We start from the raw sequence: 26676 nt of genomic DNA, 5'->3' as shown, positions 1-26676 counted from the left end.
AAGGCCTAAAGGTGTCTTTCCATGGTCGTCTTAAACAACTAATTTAAGGAGATGGAGAAATTTTTACTATTTTTTTGAAAGTAAATTGAATCATTGCTAAGCAAACCCAAACGTCTTCTTCGAAAAATCCCTCAAAAGGTATATGATGGATGTACTAAGCTATCTTGACCTATACTCAAAGACTGTCAACATTGTTTACTCCTCCAAGTTAAGAAGTGAGGTGCAATTTTACGTATAATTTGTTAATTTTAGAAATGAACTTTTTAAAAATTTTGAGCTTTTCATGTAAATTATGTATTAGAGAACTTGTTTCAGATCTCAAACCCATACCTAAGAAGTTTTATGAGGTTTTGATGTCATTTACAAAAGTTATGTTTCATTTACTAGATTCTTGATATGAGCCATCTTTGTGGGCCATTACAAGTCTATTGTTGATGATTCAGTTTATGTGATAGCTAAACAGTGGAGAAACGAGGTTTGATCCATGCACGCCAAACTATGCAGATGCTTATTTCAATAGAGTGGATGTTCAAAAAGCTTTTCATACTAACATAACAAAGACAATTCAACATCCTTGGAGCATTTGCAAGTAAGAACTTGCCACAAATCTTATAAGCTTTGCACAATTAAACAAGGTTTTAAGTTATAAGTAATTTATATTTTTGTTGAAAGAATATATATTTAATGTCTAAAATTATATTGTTTTATTTAATCAAACATCACACAAAATTGTAAACAATTTACCTTCAAGCTACAACCTTGTGTGTGTGTGTGTGTGTGTGTTGCATTAAATCCATCCGTTCATAAAACATTTGCAATTGTTGCAACTCTGACTCCTCTCTCTCTCTCTCTCTCTCTCATCATAAATTAATGGCTCATGTTGCAGTTCGTTATCTACATTGTGACCTATTTTCGATGTCTTTGTAGTAGCGAGCGTGTGTTAGCTTGGGTGCCACGTGCAAAGTTTGAGCATTTATTTGAGCCCCCCCCCCCCCCCCCCCCCCCCCCCCCCCCCCCCCCTCTCTCTCTCTCTCTCTCTCTCTACCAAGTAGGTAAGAAACTCATGGTTGTGTAGCATGGCGATGCATGGATGCTTTAAGTTTCCGAGAAAACTTTAATCTCTTTACTAATAGATGAAGAACAAATATGGTATTCTTTGGCTGGATCAGATCTAAATTTTGGTTGATGTATATTGGCTAGTGGTTTTTCAATTTAAGCCACTATATTTACATCCATACTATTCAATCAATCCATTTACGTTCAAATCTCTCTTAATTGTGTCTTATTTGTCTATTTGAATTCATATTTCTCAATTCTCTCACAACATGAGCCTAGTGTCTTCCTAGCCTCTCTTGAACAACAATTTTTGTGACATATATTTGGTCATCCCGATGCAAATCTAAATGGGATGGGAGGTTAGAGCTATGCCAAATGTTCAAGACATTAGATTGCATCATATCATGCAGTATTTTGATGTTGAATTGCAACAACAACATTTACATAATCAGCAAATGCTAAGTTATAGAATTACCAATGATATGGGAACAAGAATTTAGAAGGCAAGATAGGTGGTGGTAAAAAGTGACAAGCTGGGTCGGTTTGAAGGTAAAGATATATCTAGATTATCAAAATTATATGAACAAGCAATGAAAAAAAAGGGACAAGACCTTGCTGTAGTGGATAAAATTGGTTTGTTTGTGGTTCGTGAACTTCATGTGCATGCTAAAGAAATTCAGACATCTTATGGGCTACTTGGATAGATTTCAAGAAGGCCCTTAAATTGGAATATTCTATGGAGGATAAAGAGGGGGGTGACAAATCAAAGCTTTATCAAATGGATTCAATAGTGTAGTAAGGGGGTGCTCAGAACCATAATTGCTATGAGACTTTAAGAAAACATATTATTGCACTCTCTAGCTACGATGAACCCTAGCCGTGGTCACTCTACTATGTGCCCTAGTGGAGGTACATGAGCTAAGAAGGGCTCCAAGCAGTCTTGCTAGGGCTGAGAGAGTGGATCATGGCTACAAAGATGTCAGATGTGTTGGATCTATTGCCAATGGGGTGGGAATCTGCTTCATAGAAGATCAAAGGTCGATCCTGGGGGACCCTCACTAGCCCATACCCTTCTCCATGGGAGGCCTCATCGCACTGCCAATGTCTTGTTGTGGGTTTTAGCGATAGCCCCCTCTTGAGTCATAGCAATGAAGAGAAACAACATTGCCTTGCTTTAGAGGTGTATCTTTAGTAGATGTGTGGTGATGGGGGGTAGATTGGAGTCGTGTTCCGGTTTGCCTTGCTATTTGGTTTGTCTTTTGGTGGTTTTTGGAGGCAAGGAGCGTGCAACTTCCTGGTGGTGGTGGCAAGGCAGTTCGAGTGTTGCATTTGACCTCACATAGATTGAGATGATTGAGCTCTTTGGTGAATCAAATGATCCTGAGGTGTCCTAATGGTTGCTCTAGGTGGATCTCTTGGTGTATTTTGATGGTTTGATTGTTGACTACATGATGAACATGTGGGGGAGGGGTGATATCTTACCCGGCATGGTGTCGTCCTCATGCAGATCATGTTCTTTACTATACTCGATTGTATTAATTTAATGGGTTTCCTTTGTAAGGGTGTCTACCTATAAAGCCATACTCTACTTCCCCGTTAGCAAGGTTGCTTCCTTTCTAGAAATCACTGAACATGACTCTGATGTGATCCTAGTTTTACCATAAAAAAGAAAAGGTTTTTCCAATTCTTCTCTTACACCGATGGGGGATCAACCATAAAAAATTACCAAATAACACGAGTGTAGGGGAGAGGGTTTTTAAGAACCTAAATAATCATATAAATTAGGGGTAGGCCCCAATAATTTTCCCTTCTGAACTTATAAGTAAGGGTAGGATATGAATCTCATCAAAAAGGGGAGGGGGAATGTCCAAAGTCCATTCAAGCAAGGCTTGGTTAGCCATCCTTGTGATAGGGACCTTAAGATCATCCCAAAAAAAATCTAAAGAACTCAGTAGTTAGTCCATCCCAACCAAGAGACTTTTCCTTGCCTAGCGCTTGCAATGCAAGCGAGAATTCATCTTTTGAGAAGGCCTTCTCAAGAAGGTTAGGTTCAACATGAGATATCGTCCTACTGACACTATCATCCTGCTGACACTAGCAAGCAGATGTGCTTTGGCTTCATTCACTTCATGAGAGCAGACCTAAGGTTGGACCTAAGGTTGGTCAACAATTTGGCTCAGATGCTCAAGCATCATCTTGGCCATTACAGATCCTGTATAGCGTTCCTCTCCACATCTACAAGCGACTGGACACGGTTCCTACTCCTCTTTATTTTCATTGTTCGAAAAAAATGTGCTTGATTGGAGGCCTCAAGCTGAAGAAAGGTCTCTCTAGAGATCACTCTAGCCATGCTGACCTCCTCTGGTTTATTAAAATGTCTATCTAAAGGCCATTGCCATGCTTTTCAATCAAACGTAGAATCGCAGGTCGGTAGGCAGCAACTATTAAGCCGTTCTAAAACTCTATTTACCAGCAATCTGTCAGTCCCATTGAGAATGAACTAGGAGGCTAGTTGGTCAGATCCTTTCCAGTCGTCGCTGCTACTAAAGTCCCAAAACTGGCCCAACCGATGGAGTCATTTGTTGTTCATCTTTTTGGCCACCTCCCTCCAAGCAGGGTTCAAAAGGACACTTCTTGCTTTAGACAGCCAAGGGGACCAGTGAGACATCAAGTTGTGGAAGTATCTAGTTATCTCTCTCCATTTCAAGGCCTTCGTTGCTTTGTTGCACTTTCGAACCAGCTCGCTAGTTAAGCCCCCAGGGTTCAAGACCACTAAGGAGTAAGCTACTTGTTGTGTATATCAAACCCTCTCCACTAGCCACCTTGTGAGTACAATTTGGCACTGTCCATCATGGCCTTAGTCATAACTGCCCACGTTTGATTTTGCTTTGCGATTTGCAACCACAAACTTGGCACACTGCGCCTCCGCGTGAGTACTAGGGTTTAAAATTTTGAGACCGCCTTGCCCCACCGGTCTCACTATGGCCTCCCAGCTTGCCCATTGCCAAGGTAGTAAGTCTTTATTGTTTTTTTTCCTGAGGAATCTTTTCACTGGTGTTAAGAACTCCTTCCAGTTGCATTTAGCTGTCTTAAGTAGCAGGCCATTAAATGGTAAGTATGGGAGCATAAACGAATTGATCACTTTCAATCTGCTCTCAAAAGGGAGGAGCACATACTCCCACCTTCGCAACTTGCTCCTTATCTTATCCACAAACACCCATGAGAATCTTTGCTTGTGGGCTATATCCACCCCTAGAGGGGCTCCCAGGTGCCTAAACACCGTCACTTTGGACAAAATCTCCCCAGACCACATTGCCAGATTGAACGAGTCATCTTCTAAGACGGAGATCAATCTAGATTTTTCAATATTGCACTTCGACCTTGACGCAATCGCATATCTTTGCACAATCTCTAGAGCCTTCTTGATCACCCGAGGACAAGATTTGAGGAAGAGTAGTGAATCATCCGCAAACAGCTTCGCCAGAAGTTTTGGTCGTTATTGGTAAGGGATAGCCCTTGAATCTCCCCTTTTGCAGCACTGTCTTCAAGCATTGTCACTAGGGGATGAGATCGAAAGGCAAACAAAAGGGGAGCTAGTGGTGTTTTTTGGTGGTTAACAGCTCTACTTTGTGTGCAAGTTGCTTTAATCGCTCCTCACGGTGTTTCTTCCTTCTAGGGTCGACCGTCTTGGTTGCTTTTTGTATATTCTTGGTGAAGATATCCTAGGCCTTAGGGCTAACCAGATCCACGTCTTTACACAATTTCCTTATAGCTTTTCTTACCAGGCTTCTGAAGAGAGGGTCTTTAAAGAGATGAACCCCTGTTGTTGTCAGTAGCTTCTTTGAACCTTGATGGCAGTGACCTTCTTCTTAGTTTTTGGAATTTCATGCTTAACGGTAGGTGACCCGATAGGCATTGTGAAGTTACCACCTTCAAATCAAGCAATGGAGGTAACCAGTCAGCATAATGGGAACAATAGCATCTATCCATATGAGATGCTGTGCCAGCATATTGCAGAGACTGATATATGTGAATCCTGGTGTGCTATTCCATGGACACACCTCCCACAAGTCCATTAAAGCCCACTTCTCACACAATCTTTGCCATCTGGATCTCTCTGAACTCGTAAGCATGCTCGAGAAGCCTGTTTTATCCTTTCTTTTCTCCACCATGTTGAAATCTCCCATCATAAGCCATTCCCCTTCCACGTGTACATCTTTCAAGTTATGCCAGAGCCTTCCTCTTTCCTTCGTCATGTAGGGACCATAGATGTTGGCAATGGTGATATGTTTGTCCCTCCACTTGATCTTAATTTCTAAAGCTCTCTCAGATGGATGATTTAGCACCACCTTAGGTTCCAAATCCCTGTCCACAACCGTCATTACACCATCGTACCCATCCCTAAACAAGCTTCTTTTCCAATGCTTGTTTTCTTTTATTTGCGATATCGAGGTGGACAACCCAAAAGTTAACTTCCTTTCCTGTGCTTTTCTCAGGAGTTGATCAAAATCATTTCATTAATGCAAAATCTCAAGAGATGCCTTTGGCTTGAGAGAAAGAAAAGTGATAGCGTTGAGTGAGGCGGTTGGGAAAAAATCTTGCCTACACGAATGGCTTGTGCGTCCTTAATAAGGACTCTCTTCTCTCTCTCTCTCTCTCTCTCTCTCTCTCTCTCTCTCTCTCTCTCTCTCTCTCTCTCTCTCCATTTGGTTTTTGTGCAGCGCATCGCCATCGTGGGTAGAGCACCCTAGACAAAGGATGCATTCTGGAGGCAATCAAGAGACCAAAGCAAGCAGCGTACGCTTGCATGAATGACATGCGAACGGGGTTGAGGACTATGAATTAGGAGTGTTAATCTTCATACCGCCATATATACACAAGAAGCTTTGGACAAATTCTCACAATAATTCCCACATTGTGATTTACCTCAAGATTATGGAGCTTCTGTGAGGGAGGCACCGTATACCTAGCTAGGTATGCAGTGCCTCTCGAGTAGAAGCTCATGATGTTATGCATTGTATGAAAACCACTTAAAAAGACTCCGTTTTCCTACATGAGAAAATTTCTAAATCTTCTTGTGATAGGGGGGAGGGCAAAGGACCTCCTATAGTGGGACCTTGGTTAGTATCTATGCAGACTCCAATTTACTCCCTTCATATTCATTACTTGTATTTGTTAGTTGCCATGGCATGAAACATGTTGAGTCTTCCTTGACAGCAAGATAGAGATAGACAATTGAATACGTACTTGGCATTGCAAGGGAGACACCCTACATAATACTTTGTCTAGGGCTTTGCACCCAATCCATTAAAAAAAAAAAAAGAATGCTCAGTAGAGCTTGCATTAATCACAACATGATACAGAGAGCCCTTAATCACAACATGATACAGAGAGCCCTGACAAATCCTTTGCAAAGGGACAACCTGAAAAATACTTTGTCAAGGCTTTTCACCCAATCTTAAAATGAGGAATGGGGGTGTTTACCATTGAAGAGCTTATCATTGGGTTAATTGGTAATGCTTAATGCTTTCCAATCTCCAAAACAAGCATACAATGGATCCTTCTAAAGACTTTGCAAAACCAATGTCCAAGCTAATGTATAAGTATTGTGGCTAAATCTCTGATAGCAAACCCCTTCTTCAAATCAAACTCTCATTGTACTTACTCATATTAGATACCAATTGGATGGCTTACCCACCCCCTAGTATAAATATGATGTTTGTTCCTTTCTCCAACCTCCAAGCATGAGAGGCTTGTAGCCCTTCTAAATAGGCTATTATTTTTGCTAAATAGAAGGTTATTTTTCACAAGAAAAAGGTATATGTTATTTATGGAAATTACAAAAATTAAGATTTTCTAAAAATAGACCCTACCTACACACATGAATGAAAGATTTACATTTATCACCCTTTGTGATCAATATTTCCAAATGAGACCCTTGTAATAAAGTAAGTCAAAGACATATCAAGCCCCATGCTTGAAGGATTGGAGTTTTTTTTAATAAATCGTAACAAATGATACAAAAGAAATTTGCAGTGGATTGTGATATATTGTATAACCAATGCAATCTTATTTTGTAGCTACGATATATTGGATAATTGGCAAGATAGAGTTGATTCAATCTTACCTATATACAAAGAATTGATTGGATCCGGCTTACGCATATGGGTCTATAGGTAAGAATTTTCTTGTGAAAGACTGGTATTACAAAGTTGTCTATTTTGGCTTAGTCTCTAAACTCAAAAGACTAAAAAATGTTCAAACCACATGGTTTATTATGAGTTATGTAACTACTTTAATGTATGATTCTCTTTGTATATTGGCTTAATCATGTACATAAGTTTATTGTAAAGCAACTGTAACTATTATGTTTACAAAGTTATGTTTATTTTGACTAAATGCAGTGGTGATCAAGATGCAATGGTACCAACCTTGGGAACAAGGTATTGGCTAAAAAAATTGAGTTTGAACATAACCAAATCATGGTATCCATGGGTTATGGCTAAGCAGGTAATGAGTTTGTAAGAATTCTTTGATCTTTTTTGAATATGCTACATTGCTTTTGATGTGGTTCATTGCTATGTAGGCTTTAGGTAGATAGTTCCTAATGAAGTTTGTGGTTCTTCTTGATGCTTGTATCCAAAACTAGGACAATGTTTAAATAGATCCACTGTATCTTTTCCATTATTTGACTTATCTTTTCCATTATTTGAATATTTGATGAGTTTCACATCAGTTATCTTTTTACATCAGCGTAATTCAAAACCATGGAATATCATGGGAGTTTGAATTGAGAAGATTTGAATTTCTTTAAATTGGATCATACAATTTGTGTACCTCTAAAGGGCTTCTCTACCCTACTTCCCAATAAGATCCAGATTAAAAATGAATGCATGCCCTTTTGCCTAGATATTGAGTAAGGGTATCCTTGTAATTTCTACACCCATGCTTGTTCTTAGTAAAGGCTCTCAGTATAGATCCATACAAAAGCTTAGATCCCCTATAAACATAGAATCACGTTAAGAATAGTGCTCTTGTACATGGAGCCACACTCATATATAATATATCAAAATAAGACTGTTTATGCTTCATTCGTTGAACGGTTGATGCCTTGGCTCAGTCTGAGCCACACTACCTATGCCATTCTTTTTGGTTTGATAATATATCTTAGCTCATATTTGCTAGTATTGCTAAAAGAAGAAGAAGGAATAGTGCTCTTGAAATTTATAGCTCACTTTCAAGACTTTGTGAACACCATTTAGACCCCATGCCCGGGGCGGTCACTTTTTAGAATGTGTATGATATCACGTGAGTTAACCGGAGAGGATTATTAAAAGACCAAAATGTATAAAAATGTATACATACAGAGGGGGGTGGGGGTTTTTTAAATAGGCTCACAATGTAAGTATAGTATGTATATTGGGGTATTATTTATTACCTCTTGAACGCACATGATATAGGGGTCTTTTGATAAGTGACTGCCTCGGGACCCCATGCTACCTTTACATTTTGCCATCGCACAATTGTGAGCAGTAGAGTTGTATTATCATAGGAAAGAATGTACATTAAGCTTCAAGCAGACTATGTGCCTTGAGAAGCCAAAAGCTACAAAGCGTGAAGACATCTTTTCTAAGCCACTACTATAGAGCCTATTCAAGATGTGATTGATTTGATAGTCAGAAGCCCACAATCAGCACTTTCTCTATTGTTTAGAAGTGTTGGCTTTCCCCCTACAATTAAAGCATTCTTGTAAATCCAGATCTTCCAAGTTTTCTACACCCGTTTGAAAATAAATTTTGCTCGTGTCTTCGAAAAGATGGAGGGGTTCTTCAATTGCCGCTTTGCATTTGAAGAACAAGTTTGTTCCTATCCCTCTAGCTTTTACTTTGATCCATAATGCCCCCCATAGAACCCTCCAAATAAAGAACTCCATTTTCCTAGGCCATGGAGGATCCTAGATGTTCCCTGTGACTACTATCCACTTTGTCTCTAGCCACAATAGTCTCCACTATTTGTTCAGCGACGAGAACTAAGTTGCTTTGTACCTAAGCTTGGAGTATATTCTCTTTGTTTGTGGTACAAAACTAGAGTTGGTAGAAATGGAGGATATGTTTAGTGCTAGATTTTGAATTATCTATTTAATTTTGGAATTTGGCCTTGACCAAACACTTCCTTAAGTCGGGATCTTCTCTCTTCTAACAATTCAAATGTGGGGCAAAGGGCCAGTGTGAAGCGGCTTGGGGGTTGCCTATAAGTGCCATATGGCTGAGTGGAGAGCTCGGCTTCACATCCCTTGTCTTTACACTGGTATCAGAGCTCAGGTAGAGGAAGAGTAGTCATGGATGATCTTGCTTGCATGTGCATGCATGCCTTTTCTCTCCTCCTCACACACACGCATGCGCATGTGCACGCACGACGCTGTCATGCAGCTATGCTTCCATGATGGGAAAAAGAGAAAAGAAATGCAAGCTAAGCCTCTTTGAAGCCTACACATTTATTGAGCAGTGATTAGGGCTTATTAATAGGCCAAGTTGAATGATTAATGTATGTCAGATGCCGCTTAAAAGGGACAACATATGCTTTAATGATGCTAAAAAAGAGTATGCTTGAAGTGATTACAGATGGGAGTTTCTGATCTAGAACTGCAGTGCTTGAAGTGCTCTATCGGCCTGTCTTTACGGCTCGTCGATTGGAGCTACGAGGAAGAAGTTATGGCAGTTTGAAGTTTAAGTTGATGTTGATCCGGATTGGGCAACTGCAACTGAGGGGACAGAACTGAAGTGAATGCATGGGGCCAAAGTGATCACTTTGTGGAGCACGTTGGTCTTTTCAGAATAGCAATTGGAGTTCTGGTTGCCAAGTTATTACCAGTTTAAGTTTCCCCGAGGGCCAGTTCTGTGCCAGGTCGATCGCCTTGGTCGGTGTGCCATCTGAGAATTTTACAGGCTCAGTAGGGTTTGCATACGTTTTATGCAGCTTGAGAAGTCTACAAGAATTTACGGCTCGTTAGACAGAGTCCGAGTTGATGAGATAATACGGCTTGAGACCTGTGTCAGTTGCGAATTTTTGACATTATTCAAGACATTGATATGAGCAATGAAATTCGAGATGATATTGTCATTTAGGGGCTGCTGGATGTTGATAACGTTGTGGAAAATAAGCTCAGTGAATTTCTAACTGAATGCGAAGGGAATGGCTTCGGACGAATGCAACCACCTATACATGCATCTAAAAGGCATGTGGCATTATACGAGATGCTGATATGGGCAGTTAAATTCACAGATGTATTGTTAGTCAAGAACTGTTGGAGGAAGATGTTGTGCGAGACAATGCTTTGATCAATGTGTATGCCAAATGAGGGGATACATGCCAAATGCCGTGCAAGTTGGTGCCTTGGCCGATATATATGCTAAGTGTGGTGCCACTACATGGGTCATAGGCCACCCAAAAACATGGCGGGCAGACGACGAGCGGAGGCGCAGAAAGAGTAGGAGAGGCTGGCGCCGGGTGCCATAAGCCTCGGATGGCAACGGCCATGAAGCGGAAAACAAAGGAGAGAGCAGGGCGCTCACATTTGGAGCCGCTGCTAGCAGTTTTCATGCACCTGACTCCCACCGACTGCCACATCATTGTATGCGTTCCTACGCAGTGACGGCGTTGCCACGGCTTAAAAATAAGGCTATTTTTAACAAAGGAAGGCATGCACGGGAAAGACAAGGAGAAAAGGGCATGAAGCATCGAGGAGGAGGAGGAGGCTTGAACGAGGAGGAACGAGAGGAGAAAGGAGGGGTAAGTTCTCTCTCGATTGGAGTTTGGCGACGACGGACTTGCTCTCTCTCTCTCTCTCGTGCATGAAGAAGGGAGTCTCATGCTTAAGCAAGGAAAAGAACCCACTCTCTCACTCTCTCTCTCTCTCTCTCTCTCTCTGGAAGAAGGGGAGGAATGACAAGGCAGCAAGAAGAGATAGAGGGCGGAACTACAGCCACAACTCAAGGAGGAGACTCTTTCTCTCGCTCTTGACTAAGAGGAGAAGAGGACTCAATATCGAACTCTCTCTCTCTTAGGACCTTGAAGCAAGAGAGCAGGATGAACAAGATGAGGGGAGGTAAACCCATGAGGTTAAGCAAAGGAGAGAGCAAGCAAAGAACCAAAACAAGAACTATGAAATCCTAAGGTATCGGTGAGCTTGGCAAAACCCTTTAAGGGAAATTGAAGACAATCTGAGAACAGGTTTTACAGACTTTTGGACGGCAATTGAAGGCAACCAAAAGAAGAAATTTTGTAGAAATTTTGAGAGCTATTGAAGGTAGTTGAAGCAGAAAAAGCGACAGGAGGAAATTCCGTCACCGTCATCAACTTGAAGATTGATTAATTACCTTGTTAAGTCACGGAGCCGTTAACGGCTCGGTTAATCTTGTAAAACGGGAGCTTAAACTCTTAGTTATCAGATGATCCAAGTGACGGTGCTGTTAACAGTCCGCCTTGGCTAAGGATTAAATTGTACTCAAAGTATTATTCAATTAATTGATGATTATGGTGCCATAGCCTTTTGTACGTGCTGTTCTTATTCTCTCTCACACCTCTCACAGCCAGAGGCCCGGTGCGTTCCCGGCTCACGTTTCGAACACATATCCACCGACATCTTTGGTGAACCCGGCGCGAAACGAGCCGTGGTGGGAGGTACATGAAGCCATGGAGGGTTCGACAAGTCAATGGGGCAGCACAAGAATGCAAGCCTACAGGGAGGATAGAGGTAGAGTGAGGTCGACTGATTCTAGCATTGTTGGTTCCAAAGGGGAGCACCTCTACCTTGTGCACGTGTTATGATTCAGGAGTGCACCGTCTCAAGAACTGTAGCAATATGACCAAACCCGTTTTCCTTTCGGCAAGCCACAAGTGCCATCATTATGCTTGGGGAGAAGCTTGCTTTCATATTGTTGGGCATCCAGGTGCCCTTAAGAGCACCAAGGGGCCATTCCCACAAGGGGGCCAAGGGCTTGATCTTGGCTTTGGGCAAGCCATGTCACTAAGCAAGGCCAGGGGCAAAGAAGCAAGGCACAATCAACAAGGCTTCCAAGCATGGCTAGGGCCTCTTCCTGCCTCGACAAGACTAAAATTGAAAAAGGCAAGGCCATGGCTTTTGACTTGGCAAGGAATGGCCTCGACATGGGGGCTCTCAGCAAGATGGCCTCAAGCATGGAAAGGGGCTTACAAAATACATGGAAATCATTTTTTTTGTAAATTGGAACACTTTTTTTTCTTAGCACACTTACACACCTTGTGCAAATCAATCAAGCAAATAAATGGCACTTGGACTTGCGTGTGACACACAAAAAAGGTTTGGCATCTTGTGTCTAATCCATAGGTTTATTTAGTTTCCACCTATGGGGTAAACCCCAAAACTTGTATTGTCTTCTGAAAAGAAGGAGAGCCTTGTGTGGAGTGACTCTATTGAGAACTCCAAACAAAATCCTTTTTTTTATTTCAAAACTCACAATTGTGAGTGGATAGTATTAAGAACATCAAAAATATACACCAATCCTCAAGCTCAGACCGAGCCTTGAGGGTCAAAGGATTACAAGTTTTCTACTTGACACAACAACCACTACTACTCCTAGGCTTTACTTATTACAAGATGTTATGTATTGTTATAGACCAGTCCTCTGAGGCTTGTTTGCCTCCGATCATGTGGATCGTCACTCTGCGCTCTTGTATGATTTCACAAAAGCTTGCCACAGCCATATCCCCCTCAAACACATGGCGATTTCTTGCTTGCCAAATATGGTGAAAGAAGTAGTACCTGATTACTTGGATGCAGACGAGAAGAACAAGACTTCCCAGCCTGTTACTACCAAAGAACAGATGATTCTTGAAGAACTTAATTTTCCACGTCCTTTGAATCCACTTTCATATTTTCCTAGCCATGCCCCTGATTGCCTGGCATCCCATGAAAAGGTGGGCTAGGTTTTCACTAGCTATTCTGCACCTCGAGCAACGATCGGATCTGATGCCTCTTTCTTGTATCTTCACGTCCGTTGGCAGAGCACCTTACATCACTTTCCAAAGAAATATCTTCATATACTGAGGCCACCTTGGCTTCCAGATGTTCTCCATGACTCCCTTCCACCGTTTTTCCATCCAGTGCCTCTTCCATAATTTGTTGAGGGGTCTACACCAATTAGCCTCGTGCATTAATGTATGGTAAATGTCTTTAGAGTGTGGTTTCCAGAAGAGGCTACTCTCGGGCCATCTCCAAGCGTCCCATTTCAAGTTGGATTCACAAATTGGCATCACCACCTTATCAAGCTCTTTCATCAAACAAAATCCTAACTCCATAACCTAATGTCAGGACATACTCGCTCACTAAAAGAGAATTTAGATTTCAAAAATAGATACCCCTGAATATCCTCTTTTACTCCCCCCCTTCTCACATCCTCTCGCCGCCCTCACTCCTATGACTAGCTCCACCTCTGTCTGCGTATATATCTCTCTCTCCCCCCCCCGCCTCCCTCCGTCCTTGCGTACGCCTGCAACTAGTTGCAAAGAGAGAGCCTTCCTAGGTGGCAACCATTGCACACATGCTTGGGCTTGCGTGGGCTCTCTCTGCTTAGCCGCAAGAGAGAGAGAGAGAGATCTTGGTCTATTTTTAAAGAATTGCATTAGCTTCTGTGTGCAACACTTAATCCGAGCCCGCCCTTTCCTCAATTGCTCTCTGTCTTGCCTGACGCCTCTGCCGTCACTAGCATCAAGTGTGTTTTTTTAATGATTTTTTTCCCAGCACCTTCGTCGAGATCTACTCAAGATTCGCTTCAATTCAGATTTTTCTAAAATTGTCAGGACATAGTGGAGCTCACACTATGCTCAGTAATGCCTATTTAATATAGGAATCTACATCCTTTGAGTACCCCAAATGTGATCCTACATATGATTAGAGCTAACTCAAACTATAGACATGTTGCTATGATTTTTTTTAAAACATTTCGTATAGGTATTGATTAAATTATCCATGAAAAGAACACATCAATTATGCATTTCAAAATATTCTAAAAAACTAGAAGTACTCATTGTATACCAAATATAATTCATAAAATCACTTGGAAAGTTGTAGAAATTTCTGCTCGCAGTTAACTCGTTCAAGAATCTTGACATCTCACAACCAATGTAACATAAAGGTCCATCCATTTTGTTCAACCTTGGAATCCCATACCATCAAATTGCATAAAAAGCTATCGTGAAGTCCATCTAGTGTAGGCTTTTTTGGCATCCATGCCAAAAAACAAAGCATAAATTGATTGATGGAAATCCAACTCTATACAATCATGAGTATTTGATAACTATCACATGCAACTACATTAAGGGACTAGGCGGTGGAAGAAAAATGCAAAGGGGCGTCGATCCTTCATGGCAAAATTTGATTGGTTGGAGTTGAGGCACTCTTCCACCGGGCCCTCCATTTTTCTTCCGACCCCCCCCTTGGAAGAGCTGATGGCCTCTCTCAGCCCCCTTCACTTTTTCACTTTTCCTCCTCCACACCGTTCACACTAGGCGGCGGCACATTTAGGAAGGCTTCACACTTCCGCCGGTTCAGTTTGAACCCAGCCTAACATACAAGAACTGTAAAACATGTAAAAGACCCTAGGAATGGAAATTTCTTAAAAGGATCTTGGACCAACAAAATATGAGCCCTTGGCTTCACCTACTTGCAGGCACACAATCCAAGCATGCTGATCTTGAAGGAGCATGTTCCACTCATTGGCCATAAAGTGCTCTCAAATGGGCCTTCCCTAACACCACCATGATAGTAAGCCTTCCACTTGCATCACAGCAAATGGGCCTTAAACTGTTCTCAAATGGGCCTTCCTTAACACCACCATGATAGTAAGCCTTCCACTTGTATCATGAGATTTATCATGAAGCTTGACCTTAAAGCTCAGAACCTAGAATGACAAGTTGGCCAAATAACCTGTAAACATTTCATGTCTTAATTGAAAAAAGGAAATCATACCTCAAAGCTCTAAGGCTCATACTAAATGCACTTTGGTGTCGATTCCCTATCCTGCATATTGTTCAACAATATGAATGGGGATACAAAATAAAAGTGCACATTGTAACTTGATGAAAGATCTGGACCAAATTTCCTATAAGAAAAGAATTTGGCTTGCCCTCAGCTCTTGCAATAAAAAGCTGTTTGGTGTGTCTATCATGGAAAAACACCTCCTACTAATGTTTGGGCCCTAAAAATAGGATGCCCAAAATAACTTGGGTCTCTTAAAATATGAAAAGAAGTTGATTGGAGGGATGGCATTTGAACAGTAGCATGGGAGGATGAATAAGGGCTTATAGTAGCTCAAAAGAGCCATGCCAGTTTTTACCGCAAAGATGAAAAAGACCTACTCATTTAGGTAACCATGTTTTGCATCACCTATATTGCATGTATCAAAATTTGATCGAGCTACTACCTCAACCCAAGGGTCAGATCTTGCAATGATATTGGTGATAGAAGAAGGCACCAATTACCAAATTAGGGATAGGGCATCCTTCCTGCATAGGGATGAGGCAAGGAAGAAGAACCACCTAGCTTTGATACCATGATAAGGAAAGGGCAGTTCACGAACTGAGGATGCCAAACCCCATCCAACTCCAATATAGGTCAAACATGCCTATATTTAGGACCCCTTGCCATGTGCATCCTTTAGGATATAGAGATTCCAAGAGCCCCTATTCCCATAGTCTCCTAGCCCTTTAGTGATAGGCTCCTAGCCATTAGAACCTTTGTCATATGATAGGATCACACGGTCCTTCATCCAGGAGGTCATGAAATCACTGGGATTTGGGCTACGAATGTATCAGTTGGTTAGCACATTGGATGTTGGTAGCCAATCTGAGCTCTTATTTAATGAGTGGATTGTGGGGGACTTTTGAGGTAAAAAGATCAATTAAGCAAGGCTACCCACTAGCTCCTCTTTGTTTGCTATTGGATCTCATGCCGTGGTGATAATGGTTGAAGACATTGATTCAAGAGGGGAGATTTGAGGGCTTTCCCTCCCCAATAACGACCAACTACTGGCGAAGCTATTTGAGGTAGAAAGATCAATTAAGCAAGGCTACCCACTAGCTCCTCTTTTGTTTGCCATTGGATCTCATGCCCTGGTGATAATGCTTGAAGACATTGATTCAAGAGGGGAGATTTGAGGGCTTCCCCTCCCCAATAAAGACCAACTACTGGCGAAGCTATTTGCGGATGGTTCACTACTCTTCCTAAAATATTGCCCTCAAGTGATCAGGAAGGCTCTAGAGATTGTGCAAACGTATGCCATTGCATCAGGGTCGAAGTGAAGTAGAGTAGCGAGGAGGCAAGCAAATGTCAGAAGATTCCCGCTAAGAGGGAGATGGCAGTCATGCATCAAAGGAGACAACACAACATGGAACTCACTCGAAAGCATCAAAAGGCATGCTGGAGACCAAAGCAAGCAGTATACGCTTTCATGAATGACATGCGAACAGGGTGGAGGACTATGAATTAGCACTGTCAATCTTTAAACCGCCATAGCGGGGAGGGGTAGTAGACTGAGAAATGGTGCCCCGGGGAGGGGGGGAGCTTGGGCTTGATGGTGACCGTCATTCTTTTCGTCTCAAATTCAAAGATTCCAGGAAAACCTTGCACACACACCAAGAGCAGCCTGATCAACTCACGAGGGAAGGGAGAGCAAGGAAGGTCTACATAGGGCTGGTGATGGTGATTTGGTGCGGTGTTGCAAGATGATGGTGACAATAATCTTTTTTGCTTCCAAGTTTCCAGAGGAGCTTAACTAGCGAGATGGCTCAAAAGTGCAGCAGAGTAGCGAAGGCCTTGGAATGGGGAAAGGTAACTAGATACTTTCACAACTTGATGTCTCACTAGTCCCCTTGGATTTCTAAGGCAAGAAGCGTCGTGTTGAACCCTACTTGGAGGGAGGTAGCTAGAAAGATGAACAATAAAGGACTCCAACAACTGGGCCAATTTTGGGACTACAATAGCAGTGATTGGAAAGGATTGGCGGATCAATAGCCTCCCAATTCAATCTAAATGGGACTGAAAGATTCTGGTAAATAGGGTCTTATAACGGCTTGACAATTGTTGCCTACCGACCTGCGACTCTAGGTTTGAGAGACACTTTTGTAAACCACACACCAAGGAGGTGTATACCATCCTCATAATCTCACTGGATCGGTTCTCCCTCCTGAACAAGCAATGGGGCAGGCAATAGCCGGAGGCAATATGAGTGACAATTGTAAAGAACATCGGGTGCCCACAAAGGACACTTATGATATGAAGGTCTTTGTATGGAAGGTACTATGGGGGTCCTTGCCAGCTAGGGTGAAAGTCCTAGCTAGAGGTATTGGTCCATATAGATGCTTGCAATGGAGATCAGTAAGTGAGAACCTCCCCCACCTTTTCAAGGACTGCCCGAGGATCTTTGGCTTGGTAGGAACAACATGCAAGTGGGTACAAAAGACATGGAAAGTTGGGTTCTGCAAGAACGATCTCTTCTTGGGTGGAAAGGTGATTCGGAACCAACCTCTTCTAATCAATACACAAATTGTCAGGTTCTGTTACTTTAAACACGCCTAGAAGGCCAGGAACTGTCGACTTTTTGAGAATGTCATCTCGAAACAGCAAGGTTCACGGAGATCATCCAAGAAAGCAAGGAAGCGATTGTTGCCATTGGGAAACGGAGAAACTTTGAAGAGTGGAACAAGGTGATGACTGCATCAATTTCAGAACTGCATGGGTAAGAGTCTAATCCTTAACCAACCAAGTGTTATACTTTTGCCGTGGGGTGGCCCCCCTATTAGCCGATGTACTGATGTTTATTGGAAGAGGTCATGGCTCGACATGAGCATGACTAGTTATTGTAATTCTTTTGGGTTACTAATATTATCCACTCACAATTGTGAGTTTGCAAAAAGAAAAGAAAAAAAAGAAAAGAGAGATGAAGGTGGAAAGTCAAAAGACATATGAAGATGTAAAGTCAAAAGGCCTTCTATGTCCATATAAGATGTAGTCAACTTCACATTGGTATATTTGTGTTTCTCTTCTTGTTTATTTTCCCTTTAATGTTTTGTTCTCTTTAAAGTGTCCTTGCTCACTCTCTCTCTCTCTCTCTCTCTCTCTCTCTCTCTCAATGTTGTAATCATCTTTCCCAGCTGATACAATTGCAAATCTACATGCTTCATCATTGCCCGTCGCTACGTGCTATAGACTAGCACATCATTTTTATTGTTGTTGAGAGAATCTTTGAATTAGGAATACCTTTTAATTTTTTTGAGGCCATTAGGAATTAGGAATAAAATTATTACTAGTGCATTTGAAACTCGTTTAATTTATTCTTTAGAAAGTGAGAGTCTATCCTCGTATGTTCTTTGAGTCACGACACTCAACGTGTCCTAATTTTCCTTGTTCTACATATCTTTAGGTTAAAAGCCCCATTATTGGGATAGAGCTGAGAAGTAGAACAAATAATTCCCCTATATATATATATATATATATATATATAGAGAGAGAGAGAGAGAGAGAGAGAGAGGAAACTCTCCCATCATCTACTCGGTGTAATTGCATTTTGTACCCTCTGATCTAACCATATTAGCACAATGGCGACACTGTCATTGGAGGCACCTCTTTAATATAAAAAAAGAACAATTTTGCCTCTGCTCCCCCAACTTCTGCCGCACGTCCCTTCACCTATGCTGGCGATAACCCTTCGGATGTGCATGCATGCTTGTCCCCTGCTTTCGCTACGAGTCTGCAGTAGGGGCCAATTTCATGAAATCATCGACGTTGCCCATGTATGTGATAGTCCAAAACCTCACAAACCAAATAATTTCTCCCTTCCCTTTTGCTTAGAAACTTAATGATGCTGTTTTTATATTTTATTCCAGTTGGTACCCCCTACATGTATTCCTAATGGCTTCAAAAAAAATTACAACTTAAAAAACTCAAAAATTTCAAAAAAATAAAGAAAAACTAGCTTTAGTGTAATCCCACCTACAAATGGTGGGATTACACTAAACCTACATAGCGGAGTCCTACCGACATAGCACAAGGAAACTCTACCTACATAGTGCAAGAAAATTCTTTTTTCTTTTGCCAAACTCACAACTGTGAGTAGTGTTTTTACTATTAGCATAATAACAGAACAGATTACATCCCGTCCATGCTCAACACGAGCCATGGAGCTCATACACAATGGATACTACCGCAATCCGACCATAGACAACCCGAAAGAAACAGTTACATAACCCCGAAGGGTGCCACCAAGACTATCATGACTGCCGCTCACAACAGTCTCACCTTCTAGGGAACCCCTGAACAACATAAACTCCCAACCATACAAGACAAGTACATCCGGCTTTTACATGGAGCTATAACCATACAGTATGACCAAAGAACCACAACCAATAACGACCATACATAGGCTTTTTGCCAGGAAGCTAATAACCTATACATCACCAGACCCACGAACCTGGGACTCCACAACAAGGCCCCACTAGATGCAAACAAACCCTCCACAATCCTCGCAACTGAACAAAAGTTCCACCATACCAAACCACTATAGCTGAGAAAACCTCGCAGCACCAAAACCAAATAAGGACACCAACACACAAACCGGAGCAAGTAGAGGTTGTCACACCATCCGCTCCCCCTGTCCACCATCCGCCAGATCGTGGCGAGCAAGAAACTCCTCGCGTGGAGAAGGGGGCCGCCGCCTAGCCCTGATTTCAAAAATGGATGGTCATCGAAGCACCAGCCCAAGCCGATGCCGATCTACCATAACCAAAACCTCCCTAGCTCAGCACTCCCTCCTCGTTCCTAGACACCCTGCTCAGAGCCCCTCCTGACTCATATAGTAGCACCAAGGCTATCAAGGCAATAGAGCGTCGAGCTAGATTTTGACGAGCATTGTGCAAGGAAATTCTTAAGAGAAGGAAGTGCTAAAAGGAAAGGTAATGAAGAAGAAATGCGCTCGACCACTTCTTTTGTACGGAGATGGAATGTCTTTTTACTTTTCATTTTAATGGGATTTTCATTTACTACGACTTTACATTTTCATCGAAATTTTCGTTTCCTATACTTACCCTTCTCCTATGCATTTGAAATGTTTTGAAAGAATTTTTATTTTTCTCAAAACAAAGCTATTAATTTTTTAGATTCAATCTTTTGGAATCTTTCCAATGAACGGCAAAAGAGTTGCACCCCATTCATGCGTAGAAGCCATTTGCATTTTCGCCCCTCGTTATTTCTCTTTTCTTGCTCAGTCCAAATCGCGTTGTCTTGCACTCCCATGTCTACTAGGTTTAGTGTAATCCCACCTACAAATGGTGGGATTACACTAAACCTACATAGCGGAGTCCTACCGATATGATTTCACCTATCTTACATAGCACAAGGAAACTCTACCTACATAGTGCAAGGAAATTCTTTTTTCTTTTGCCAAACTCACAACTGCGAGTAGTGTTTTTACTATTAGCATAATAACAGAACAGATTACATCCTGTCCATGCTCAACACGAGCCATGGAGCTCATACACAATGGATACTACCGCAATCCGACCACAGACAACAAAAAAGAAACGGTTACATAACCCCGAAGGGTGCCACCAAGACTATCATGACTGCCACTCACGACAGTCTCACCTTCTAGGGAACCCCTGAACAACATAAACTCCCAACCATACAAGACAAGTACATCCGGCTTTTACATGGAGCTATAACCATACATTATGACCAAAGAACCACAACCAATAACGACCATACATAGGCTTTTTTCCAGGAAGCTAATAACCTATACAGCACCAGACCCACGAACCTGGGACTCCACAACAAGGCCCAACCAGATGCAAACAAACCCTCCACAATCCTCGCAACTAAACAAAAGTTCCACCATACCAAACCACTGTAGCTGAGAAAACCTCGCAGCACCAAAACCAAATAAGGACACCAACACACAAACCGAAGGAAGTAGAGGTTGTCACACCATCCGCTCCCCCTGTCCACCATCCGTTAGATCGTGGCGAGCAAGAAACTCCTCGCGTGGAGAAGGGGGCTGCAGCCTAGCCCTGATTCCAAAAATGGATGGTCGTCGAAGCACCAACCCAAGCCGATGCCGATCTACCATAGCCAAAACCTCCCTAGCTCAGCACTCCCTCCTCGTTCCTAGACACCCTACTCAGAGTCCCTCCTGACTCATACAATAGCACCAAGGCTATCAAGGCAATAGAGCGTCGAGCTAGATTTTGACGAGCATTGTGCAAGGAAATTCTTAAGAGAAAGAAGTGCTAAAAGAAAAGGTAATGAAGAAGAAATGCGCTCGACCACTTCTTTTGTATGGAGATGGAATGTCTTTTGACTTTTCATTTTAACGGGCAATTCATTTCCTATGACTTTACATTTTCATCGAAATTTTCGTTTCCTATACTTACCCTTCTCTTATGCATTTGGAATGTTTTGAAAGAATTTTTATTTTTCTCAAAACAAAGCTATTAATTTTTTAGATTCAATCTTTTGGAATCTTTCCAATGAAAGGCAAAAGAGTTGCACCCCATTCATGGGTAGAAGCCATTTGCATTTCCCCCCCTCGTTATTTCTCTTTTCTTGCTTAGTCCAAATCGCGTTGTCTTGCACTCCCATGTCTACTCCACCTCCATCATCTTGCACCTTGCTATGCTAAACTTTCTTGTAGCTCTTGTCGCCCTATCATACCTTGCTGATAGGACACAAAGCCATGCACCATTAGCACAAGCTGAGGGCGCAGAAATCAATTCACCATGCTTCCTCTGCTTACTTTTACAAAAAACCCATTAATTAACTTGAATCGATTCTCTTTGGAATATTTGAATTGAAGGCAAAGACACCACTAGATACCCCGACTCCCTTTTGTACATGGCCCATCGCCCTCTGGGTCAGCCACAATGTCTCTCTCTAGGGCTCCTCCACTCTTTCATGCACTTCTGCTAGTGCAGGTAGGGATAGAGCCCACAAACCCTCCCTTCACATCCTCACAATGTTGCCATGCCGCAAGAGCAGAGTTGCCAAGACCTACAAGAGAAAGTGTCTAGATGCCGCAAGGAGTTGAAAGTCGACAGCTCTTCCTTTTCTCTCTGTGTTTCACATGTCACCTCCTTTGGCCTTCCCTCCCTCTTTTTCTTTTTATTCATTGAGGGAATCCCCCAAGATTCTCACTAATAACATTGAGTCCAAAAGCATGCCTCTGCACAACAACATCCTCTGCTCTCTCTTGATCCCCCTAGCTCTATTGCTATTCAACTCCTCAATGCTAATATTTCAAGGAAATCTCTTTCTTCCAATGAAAAGAATAGGCCCCATCGCCATCCGCCTCCAAAGATCCCTTCCATTGTTGGCCCAACAAAGTTGTACTTCGTTCTGCATCCCTTCCACAAAATCTTCCCTCCCCTCGTATTGCAGCCTTGCACATAGAATCCTCCCTCATTCGGGTCGCTTCCCTCGTGCTACAGGCCTAGGTGCACAACCTTCCATTCTACGCCACAACTATGCGAGAGAGAGAGAGAGAGAGAGAGAGAGAGAGAGAGAGAGAGAGAGACGTGATGACTAGCTAAGATATTACCTCACGATGCTGCCTCCACGTCTTTCCAGTCGGATCCTCCTCCTACGACAGCTCGTTAGTGGGAGCTTGAACAACATGAATTGTGTGCATGAGTACTGCTTGGCCTTCCTAATTTGAGAAACACATTCACACTCACATTTCCCACACACACACACACACACACACACACACACACACATACATATATATATATATATATATATATATATATATATATATATATATATAGAGAGAGAGAGAGAGAGAGAGAGAGAGAGAGAGAGAGAGAGAGAGACTTGCCGCACCATCATTGATTCCATGTCGGATGTACACACAGACAATACATATGTCCCACACCTCCTCATGCTACTACCCCTAGTAATATCACCCATCCCCGCCTTTGAAGATCTGTGCACAATCACCAATGATGCACCACAATCGATACGCAAAATATTTGATTCACATAGAGAGAGACAAACACACATGTGGAGAGAGAGAGAGGGAAAGAGAGAGATGAACCTTTTTTTCCACTCAAACTTTCAATAAAATTTAAAATTTTACTAGATTCCTATCAAAACAAATGCGTTCAAAATTGAGTAAGCTTATAAATTACCGCTCAACTTTCAATTCAATTCTTTATATGGAATCTCCCCAAGATACTCCACCCACTCTCAGTTTCAAAAGCTACACAAAACCACTCATAATTTCAACTTTCATTATTTTGAACTCATCACATTGCATCAATGAGGGTCAAGCTAAGCCACTAAGCTACAAGCCTATGGTGACCTTAAACATTAAAAAAGAAGAAGATTGATGGGCCCCTCCGTCAAGGTCATGGGTCGAGGGACTGCAGATCAGAGCCGTCCATCGCCTCATCTTTACTGGCGGGAATTTGTGCTTGCAATCATTCGATGCTAGACAACTCAGCACTAGGAATGTACACAGTCTGCGTGCCAATTGTTTGCCTACAACTTAGCACGCAGAATCGCAATTGCACGGAATACTGACACATCAGCCTACGAAATTGGTCGCCTGCCTGGGGTTGACCTCTTGAACCGGTGGCCCTCCTCCCCATGACCGTTGACGGCCGAGAATGGTCCATTCCTTGCAATCCTGCTCCCACAAGACTCCTGGCTCCGCCGATCGCCCTTTGGTCGCAGGGATTCCAAGGAATGGTCCCTAAAGGACCATTCCCTACACCTTCTTTTACTTTTAAGTTTAATTTGATATCTTGGAGAACTTTCATTCCAACTCAAACTCCCTTTTTCTTTTCCAATGCCCAAGGGATCTCTTTAGATTTCACATCTAATGAAGAAGTTGGTACTACTTAGTGGCTGGGTTAAATGACATTACATTTCACCACATCAGTGTAGAGGCATTTTGGAAAGGGGGAAAAAGAAAAAGAAGGATTCCAAACAAGAAATTGTGCAATGTCCTGACATTATTTTCTCTTGGGGCATGCCGGATTTGGTGGCAGGGGTGATGGCATGGTGGCAACTTGGGGACCGAAGATGGTGATGGTGTCATCATGTTCTACCCCTTTCGGCTTTACTGGTATCTGATATGTCTTTACCTATGAGGGTTTCTCTTTGTAGCTTGAGTTGGAGAGCTCCCTGTAAAAGCTCTCGAGTTGTTGTCTTTGGTCTGTCGAGTTTGGGGACTCCCTGTAAAAGCCCTTGGGACATTGATCTAGTAACTTGGTTGGGTTTTGTTGTAATTTTTTTTGGACTCCAGTGCTCATTTTAAGCATGGAGATTGTAAGTTTTTCACTCATTTGAGTGGGTATGGCAAAAAAAGAAAAAGAGACAATATTCTTGGCCATGATTCTTTTTTTTCTTGCAAAATTCACAATAGTGAGTGGAATATTAGATAACCCCAAAAAGAATAACATACCACAATACCGACTTGCTCAAATCGAGCCAGGGCATTGACAATACAAAATAAGCCATTCTGCCAAATACACTGCCTGATCCGGGAGCCACCAAGCCATACCTATAACCATAGAGTGAACACTGTCCGTCCAGATCGAGCTATCATAAAAAAGACAAGCACACCAAAGCCATCCATGCAAATATACCTAATACAGGTGGCACCAGGGGGAGTCAACAAACTGATCCATCACCTCAAAAGAGAACTTCACTACCCTCCAATCGAGCAGGATAGGCTGAGTCAAAGAACACAGTCGAGCAACCATGATTCTTAAGGTAAGACTAACAAGACAATAGAGATTTTATATTAGGATCCAAGGTTTTGTGACTAAAGTGCTCAATTTTTGAACTTAAAAATTAAGATCCACAGGGATAAAAACTTAGTTTTTTAATTTTCAAAGGAAAAAAATGCACTGTAAACTGAGATTAGGTGGCCATGGTGATGCCTACGCGTGGCCCTTGCCCGACCATGTAATATGGCTAATATTTGGAAGGGATAAGCATCTCCCCCCTGGGCCTTTGGTGTGTTGGAAAAAACTGAGATTTGTAGCTAAAATACTCAAATTTTGGCCCTGAAAATTAAGTCCCAGTGAAATAGCAACCATGATTTTTCCTCCTCAACCCTGCATTCGAGATGTATTGGGTCATTGTGTCATGACATGATGAGACACTAGTTCCTCAAGGGTGTTGTGTTCCCTCTATACTGCATGTGAAAGAGTCACTTAAATTTGAAAGTCCTACCCTAGGAAAATGAGTAATCAATGAGAATCTCTCAAGATTCTCACTATTTTCTCTCAAATGTAAGACCTCTTTCAATTTGACGTCTTGACATATGGTTGAGTGCGTGGTGACTCTCTCTCTCTCTCTCTCTCTCTCTTCCCCCATGGCCTTGCCTCGAAGACTTGTGGCCTTTTGCAAGATGTTGACATGGGTGAGAGAACTCATGAGGAGATTTCTACTAGAATATGTTTCACTCTATGCCATTAATATGTGGGGAAGGCCTTTCTCTAAATGTACTTACCTACGCCCTCATGACGTGTGGCCTTATGCAAGGTAGTGACATGGGTAAGAGAACTCACAAGGAGATTGCTAGTAGGGGCTATTGGAGGACTTGCCGTCATGCTTGACGGTGTTGGTCCTTTGGGTGGTGGAGGTAGGAGGAGGTAGAATGAGGAGGGAGAGAAGGCGTAGATTCTTGGGGGTGCAAAGGAGGTGGATGAAGGGGAAGTGGCAGGAAGGGAATGTAGGATAGTATTGAATGATTCAAAAGAAGTCTCCTAGTGGGAACCATTTCATTATCTATAAGAAAAATTTTCTTTTTTTGTAGATCTTGAGTATTGAAAATAAACTGAACTTGTGCCTAAAAGTTCTTGGAATGGTGAACATTACCATGATTGTTATAATTGTTCCTTTTAATTTGAAAATATGGCTTCTTGTAAAGGTTGCTTCCCAATGTGGCTAGATTAGAAACACAAATAATTCCCAATGCAAATGCCATGCTTTCAATCTAAAGGCAGACAAAATGTGAATGTAGGTTGGGGGATGGACTCAAGTCTACGATGGACTTACCTTTACAACAATCCGAGGGGCAAGTCATGAAGTCCCGGTACTTCAACCTGAAAGATCTCTGATTGTCTTTCAATCCTTTCTACAAGGAAATGAACTACCTTGTAGATAGCACCTTCAATTTTTACTTTTATTAGTTTGGTATATTCTTTCTTCAAGTTATTTCTATATTGCGATGATTGAAAACATAATTTCTAATCCCTACACTCTTAGTCTCTTCTTAAGTTGATTGTCCAATTTTCAAGCTCTAAGAATATCACAACATACTTCCTTCCCTTTTAAACCACAAGTTTATATGCTATATCTTCTTGTAATTGACACATTATAAGACTAATTGACCCTTTTTTTTAAATTTCTCAATTCTCCTACATAAAGGCCCAACATAGGATGCCAAATATGCAACTATTGAGTACACAAAGATCTTTCACCTAAGACTCTTCTATAATCCATTTTGCTTCCTCTATCTTAGTTGATTTTCAATAGTAGCCTTATGAATGTCTCATCATAGGTATGTTTGTCCATAT

At 42.0% G+C, this 26676-nt stretch overlaps 1 protein-coding gene across 1 annotated transcript in view; it reads left to right on the top strand.

The window, feature by feature from the left end:
* LOC147425534 (putative serine carboxypeptidase-like 23) overlaps positions 1–26454 on the top strand; it is an 82569-nt gene extending 56115 nt beyond the window's left edge. Inside the window, exons 7-10 of the mRNA XM_086499736.1 lie at positions 456–589; positions 7137–7232; positions 7461–7566; positions 26121–26454. Coding sequence (XP_086355862.1) covers positions 456–589; positions 7137–7232; positions 7461–7566; positions 26121–26264 — 480 coding nt within the window. The 3' untranslated portion in view covers positions 26265–26454. The remainder of the gene's footprint in view (positions 1–455; positions 590–7136; positions 7233–7460; positions 7567–26120) is intronic.
* The last annotated feature ends 222 nt before the right edge of the window (positions 26455–26676 follow it).

Source organism: Adiantum capillus-veneris, chromosome 25 (genome assembly GCF_014529385.1).
Source record: "Adiantum capillus-veneris isolate H3 chromosome 25, ASM1452938v2, whole genome shotgun sequence".
Lineage (NCBI taxonomy): Eukaryota > Viridiplantae > Streptophyta > Polypodiopsida > Polypodiales > Pteridaceae > Adiantum > Adiantum capillus-veneris.
Note: the sequence above shows the minus strand (reverse complement) of the source record. Positions and strands in the feature narration are given on the sequence as shown.